General features: G+C 41.9%; 1 protein-coding gene across 1 annotated transcript; it reads right to left on the bottom strand.

Annotated features, from left to right (window-relative positions):
* Positions 1–4673: 4673 nt before the first annotated feature.
* Positions 4674–5518, bottom strand: LOC147462110 (uncharacterized). The gene has a single exon (XM_086502630.1). The coding sequence runs from the start codon at positions 5491–5493 to the stop codon at positions 4978–4980; it is 516 nt and encodes a 171-aa protein (XP_086358756.1). The 5' UTR covers positions 5494–5518; the 3' UTR covers positions 4674–4977.
* Positions 5519–7002: the final 1484 nt, after the last annotated feature.

The following is a 7002-nucleotide window of genomic DNA, read 5'->3' as shown; positions in this document are numbered from 1 at the left end:
CAAATATCATGGCAAAAGCGAATCGACCTTGTCGAACACTTTCAACTAAATGACCATGTGGAAATTGCTCAAAGAAAGAAAGCATTATGTATTATATCTTGAATGAATATGCTATACTAAGCAAGGTATTGTATCATATACAACTAACCTTAAGATAACCTCGAAAGAGCATGTAAGAAATTAATTGACTACTTAGCCGCAAAATCCATCAAAAGACCTAAGAATCTAGTACCTGGGGACAATGTTTCCGTTGATACTGTCCCATACAATTGAAACATAATTTTTGTAATTTGGCTTTTTGAAAGTCTGCTGTGGAAAGTCTCATGTTTTCCACCTTGGCAGAGACTGGTTCAACAACTGTCACAGGTGTAGATACGGTAGCCTGTGAGATGCACGATATGACCAGCTTCGTAAGGTGATCCACCTGTGTAGCAAGCAATTGGATGCAAACTGCCAATTTGCGAAACCATTCTTCAAATATTTGAAATTCACGTCGTGTAACGTACTCTTTTTCATCGATGAGATTGCTAGTATCCTCCAAAATTTCAAGCACACTTTGAGGAGGAGGAGTAGATGCGATTGAAGGAAGTTCGAAATAAAAAAGAATGATTCTCAAAAAATTCTGTATCCAAAAAATCAAATATGGAATCTATTTTTGATTGTTGTTGTTCTAGCAAAGAAAGAGAAGAACACCTGGATATCAAAAATCTTGTAGCCGTATGATGTATCCTCGTCTTCAACGATTAGCCATGCTAATTAGATCCGTAATCTTATTAAAAGATATAATATTGCCTTCAAAATCAAGTCCTACTTGAGCTGGGAAATAATTGAACCCGAATCCCAAGACGTTCTCAGATCCGTGTTTGTCCAGCTAGCAGGCCGTTACAATCGGGATATGCTCCGACAAGATGCCCGTCGTACCATTTCCAAGTAGCAATGCTTGAAGACTTCAAAAGGAGAAGCTAACATTAGGCCACTGCAGAAAATTGGCTTGTTGACGATGTGCTATATAATTTCCAAGAGGCGGCTTGCGGCACCTTGCCAAAACCTCCCCAAACCAAAGCCTTCAAGGATGCTGGTCCGAAGACCTGTGGGCGCTTTTTGCTTGTGTCATAATAATCAATATCTAATTCTCCTAAATGATTTTCTTGTGTTAAACTGATCATTTAATATGGGGAAGTGCCAAGGGAGAAAAAGCTAGAATATTGGTTAATCTAGCAGACCGGGCCACAGTAGGGATCCAAAGGAGGCAAAATAGGGATCCAAAGGGGGCGCCGTCTGCAAAAGAGCAATGTGCAACAATGGGCTTAAAAGACCCTAAGGTTCAGCCCATTAAGACTTCCAAAATGCTAAGGTTCCAAAATTCAAAGGTTGTGTCCAAATCCTATTGGATGGCCTTAAAGGTGGACCAATGAGAATTAGGCTAGAGTAAATCTAGTTTAACTAATTTAAAAACACTTAATAAAAGGACCAATAAGAATTAAGCTCTTTAGAAGACTATTGGATAGTCTCCCAAGGGGACCAATGAGCATTCAGCAGCCCAATGGCTTGCCTCATTGTTAGAAGCTGGACACACCCCACGGCAGTAACTACTCGGAGGACTATTATTTTTTGTAATTATTCATTCATTGAGGAAAACCTGATTTTTCACCTTGTAATTATTGGTACTTACAGAAGTTTCCAGATTGTATCCCAGTTTTGATAGTTAGATTGAGTAGATGGTTGATTTTGGAACTTTAGGGTTTGAGAAATTGTAAGGTATATATACCACTTTTTGACCTTAATGAAAAAACCTTTTGTCATTTTAAAAACAAGTTTGAAGTCTGTGAGTGAGCGTATTGTGTACGAGAGAGAGTGTGAGATTCATCTTGATGCTACGTGTGCTCCGTTGGTTGAAATTGAGTGCGGAGAAGTGCAGCGTGTTGCCCCCGGCGAGAGCTACGCGCCGATACCTTCATTGCGCGCGTACGGTCCGGTCTTGCGAGCTCCTTCTACGAGCTTCATCGGGTGTTTGGGTGAGTATACGTTGTCCGATTTTGCATTGCAGCATATCCACGCGTTCACATTGAGTAGAACTACACATTAGGCACTTTAGATTTTGGAAACGAAGACGTGCAGATTTCGGCCAGACATCCTACGTGTTTCTGCATCGGGTGTTTTGGGTCTGGATTTTGGTTCATAGACCCTAGGGAGAGCGACCTATTGGTATTACTAGGGTCTCCTTCAAGTTCTATGGTGTTTCGAGATTGTTTGATGGGTGTTCGGCTCTAGAAAACGTTGTAGGAAGTTTCCTCTTAAAGACTTTCTTCTAACAAGGTGATGGATTCACAAGGATTGATTGAGTTGTTATCCACTCCGGTGGCATGCACAATCACGTTAGCAGAACTCCTAAGGTTAAGGCCAAACATGTGGACCACAATAGGAAAATGCCTAGAAAAATTTGGAGCAAAAGACCCCACCTTGAAGCTACAAGAAGGGATCAGAGAGTTGGACAGGCCTCAACTAAACACTAGGCCAGTACCATTGAATAAGGTTGGAGAATATTGCGAGGGAGAAGACGGAAACACCACGCTACCAGTAGAATTCCAAGGAGTAGTTTCCAAAGCTATTCTTGATAGTGGAGCGGGAGTTTCTATCGCCACCAAGGAAATTTGGAAAAAATGGGGAAAACCAGCTTTGAGGGCTACCAGAATGAAACTGCAGTTGGCAGATGGGTTCATGGAGAAGCCTCTAGGACTCTTAGAAAAAGTGATTGTCACTTCGTGCGGAATCGAGTATGAGCATACATTTGCAATAGTCGATTTCGACAAAAAGAACAATTATGAGATCATCTTGGGACGACCATTCATGCGACAATTGAAGATGGTCCAAAATTGGGGTTATGACCACATATACCTCAGACATGGCGAGACAACAACTAAAATACACCTGAAAGACCATAGTTACAAAGATGTGAACCAAACACTTGTGGAAGAGTTTGATTCAGCTACAGTAGTAGGATCAGAACTACCAGCATGGTTAGGGAAACCAAAAGAGCTATGGATGTGCGGAGCTTCACATTGTGGAAGCTTAAGAAGAGAGGAATGCGTCTTAGAAAGAGCAATTGAGGACAAGGAGTATATTCCGGAACCTTTCCCTGAAGATGCCTTGGAACCTCTAGAATGGGAACACATACTAGCAACATTGGATGTCTGTACCATTACCGACAGTCCAACAACAAAATTTTGTGATAAGGATGGCTATGATGTGTTACCCTATTACATGGTAAGCGTTATACCAGAAAAAGAGATGGTAGAACCACCAGAACAAGAAGAGTTTTACAACTCCTCTGAACAGTTGGAAGTAAATGATGATGCAGATAATGAGTGTTCAGACACCTCAAGTGAGCGTGGAAATGAAACCGAGAATATCAAGTTTTATGATTTTGCTAATCAACACCCTAGACGCCAAGAACGCTATAGGAGGAAACGAATAGGAAACAAAGCGAGAGAGAACCTGATGCCAAGGATAAAAGGTAAAACTCACTATTTGGTGCTTGTAAAGCAGAGGATTGTGTAAAAGATCAAGTATCAGGAAGATTCTCAAAAAATCAAATAGAAAGAATGCGAGAGGAAATAAAACAGGTACGAAAAGCTAAAACCACCATGGACTGTGGCATCATATGGGCAACTTTGACATAGATGGTGATGAAGCCAGGTACTGTGGAACTATTGAAAATATACTAAAGGTTAATTTTAGATCCTTTCATACCTTCATCTTCGAGTACAAGTGATTTGCAAATGTGTCTAGACGATATGAGAATGACCTCTACATGATGGACTCTAGTGTGTATCACACAGAGAGGTATGACAATTTAGTTTTGTCACGCAATTATGAGCAGGTGAGTGACTACCTTTTTTTTTTTAATTTGCTTGTAACATTAATTATACCAATGGTACTCACTTTGAGCTTCTCTTCTATAGGTCATCTAAATCCCAGCGATCCACCAACCAAAACTTTGGTTCGTAATTCCCGTAACACCTCGTGAGAGAACCATTTTTTCCACTCATGAAGTGGAGACTATCTTCGACCCTCTTCCACCTTCTACTTTGGATGAGGGGGAGACTGAGGAGAGGGAGATCGATGATTCAAGTCCAGCGGCCGCAAGTTTTAGCAAGATCGTGTCATCCATTCATCTCTCTCTCTCTCTCCCCCCTCTTTCTCTCTCTAGCATACCAAATTATGTTAATCAAGTGATAGAGATTAATTTAGCAATAACCAAGTGTAATTCCACATAGCTAACTATTGTTCCATGTTTTCATTTTTTTAAAATTTGAAAATTTCATATAATGTTCTTTAATTTTTATTAAGGGGGAGAGAAACACAAAAATTTGAAGGGGAGAGAATGTTTAAGTCAAAATTTGAATGTTTAGGTGCTAAATTGCGCTTCGGGAATAAACACGATAATACTCGCGACAATAACAAAGATAACTATCACAGTAATAATCGCAAAAACAAACACAATAATATTTGAAATGAAACCCCCCCGCTCCCCTCCTCTGTCTTCCCTCTCCAACTGATTTCGGACCTTCTCTCTATAAAACGTGATAAAAGACCGCGATAAACGATTAGAGATTTTCATAGTGCATTGCTACCCAGGGGCACTTCCACCAAGGACTCATGAGTTGGAAGATTTGTTCAGTAATAATGCCATGATTCAGCGACATCCTAAAGATTAAAAATTACATCATTCCTTAGATGCCTTGTTTCTTATACAAATGCTGGCTAACACCGTTCATCAGTCAAAGAATTTTTATTTCAATGGAAAGTGGAGGCCTCACCCCTTTGGGCCATGGCAGGCGCTACACCAACACGTGAGGGCTCTACTCGAGTGCGCTATTTGGTGTTACAACGCTAGCATGCACCTCATGCGCTCTTTGCCCAGGGTGCGGCTATCATTTGGTCGATTTCGTCTGATACTCCCGCATTGAGTCCCACTTAGCACTTGATGGCAGACTCTTGTAATTGTGCAAGAGCTGCGGGATGGAGGACGATAGACAGCAGCTGCGTGGGCAAAGCCAGCTTGCGAGGCTTCTCCTCCCCTGGGAAGACCACAAGACGGGCATTCTGCAATGCATCGCCCAATTCGTTGGTGGCGGCGTCGGCCTCGATGCCGTCTAATCCACCCGAGATCGAAACCGGCTGCTGCCCATTATTATCATGAGAATTGCCTGATTGAGCGTCCGCCAGGGAGCGTGTGAGCATCTTCATGAAGAATAACAAAGCGCAGCAGACGGCAACAATGGTCAGCAGGGCTGCACTCGCCAGGACGAAGCCCAGGACCGAAGTGCCACCATGCCCGCTGCACCTGTAAGTAGACGTGCTACCGCCGGCGTCACTGCTGCTGCGGGCAGCGCCTTCCGTAATTAGAGTAGCGCTGGCCGGCGCCTGGCGCGCAATACTAGCGTATCGTCCTGTCTGAAGCAGCGCAGGAGCGGGAGCATTACTCTGCATGCTTCTCAACACTACGGAGTGCTTCTCAACACTACGGAGTGAGAGTGGTGAATGAGGAATTGCTTTTGAAGTCTTTCCCTCAATATAAACACCTATTTTTTATTTGTTTCAAGTCCTAATAGCCCTTTGCTTGCCAAACTCCAAGCACGTGGTCAAAGCTCTACGCCTTGGAGTGCAAGATATGAGGATGTATAGACTTATGCAAACTCAATCATATTTTGCTTAGGTCACTAGCACTAAGCATAGGTGAACCAACAAATGCTAGACTTCTTTAACCTTCCAATCACCAAAAAATTGTCCGCCTCTCACTACAAAGGGATGCACACAAGAAACCATGGGGGTTTCCACGCCTCTTAGGAGGAAGACACAAGCACTTCATAATCTAGGGACAATCACAAGAATACCATGCGAACGAGGAAAAAAATAACCAAACACTATTAGGCCGCTTTGTCACTAGGGACGCCACATAAGTGGCAAAAACCGTGTCCTTACAGAAACGTTGCTTAAGCGACACTCGTAGTAACGTTAAAACGTCGTATAATTAAATGATGAAGAATTATGTCACTTAAGCAAGGTCTATCATGGTTTAAGCGATGACGAAAATAACTATTCTCTTGCGGTAAGCTATGGTTCAAACAAAGAATGTTGAAAATGTGGATGTGGAGGAGTTGAAGAAACGGGAGCGACGTTCCAAGAACATTGTTATTCGTGAAATTTTCAAAGAGAAGTTAGAGACACTTCCTTCTCTTGCCATTGTTAACAAAGATTTCTTCAAAATCCACTTTGGCTTGTCCGGAGTTATGGTCTATGGAGCACATAGAGTGGGGAAGCAAGGAGCTCCTCGCTCGGGAGAACAGCCAATTGTATGCACCATGCCAAATGAGACCAAACGAAAGATTATCCTTGATAATACTTGAATCTATTTGAGAGATACAAAATGTTTTGTATGTGAAGATTGCACGATTAAGCAACAAAATATGCATCCAAGGCATATGATGAAAAGAATAAGAAAAACAAGGAGATCTCTCACGAAGAAAATAAACCGAAGGAGGAGGCAAGTCCCTCGAGAAAATAGGGATGCGTGACCTATGAGATCTAGTTACAATTGAAAATATGCTTTTGGAATTGTAACGGATAGCCATGGAATGTGGGGGTTGGCATCGATGGACTAACAAAAAAAGCCGATGTTGTACTTCTTGTTGAAACTTGGGATCATGATACACAAAGAATTAATGGCTTGGAAGATTACAATGTACATTCATTGATGTGGTCAAAGAATCTCAAGCAACAAAGAGGGCAAGGAGAGGTAGCATGTGTGGTTAAGAAAGGATTGGAAGATTTTGTATCAATTGTGAAAGATGACAAGTACAAACGTTATGTATGGCTGAAAATTATGACACCAAAAAGAGCACCCATTTTTGTAGCCGGTTGCTACATTCCTCATCATGATTCTCCCTTTTATGCTTGCATGGATAGAGATCAGGCATTTTTTGATTTAGAAGAGGACAT

Source organism: Adiantum capillus-veneris, chromosome 3, assembly GCF_014529385.1.
Source record: "Adiantum capillus-veneris isolate H3 chromosome 3, ASM1452938v2, whole genome shotgun sequence".
Classification (NCBI taxonomy): Eukaryota; Viridiplantae; Streptophyta; class Polypodiopsida; order Polypodiales; family Pteridaceae; genus Adiantum; species Adiantum capillus-veneris.
The sequence above is the reverse complement of the archived record's forward strand: the minus strand, read 5'-3'. Positions and strand labels throughout refer to the sequence as shown.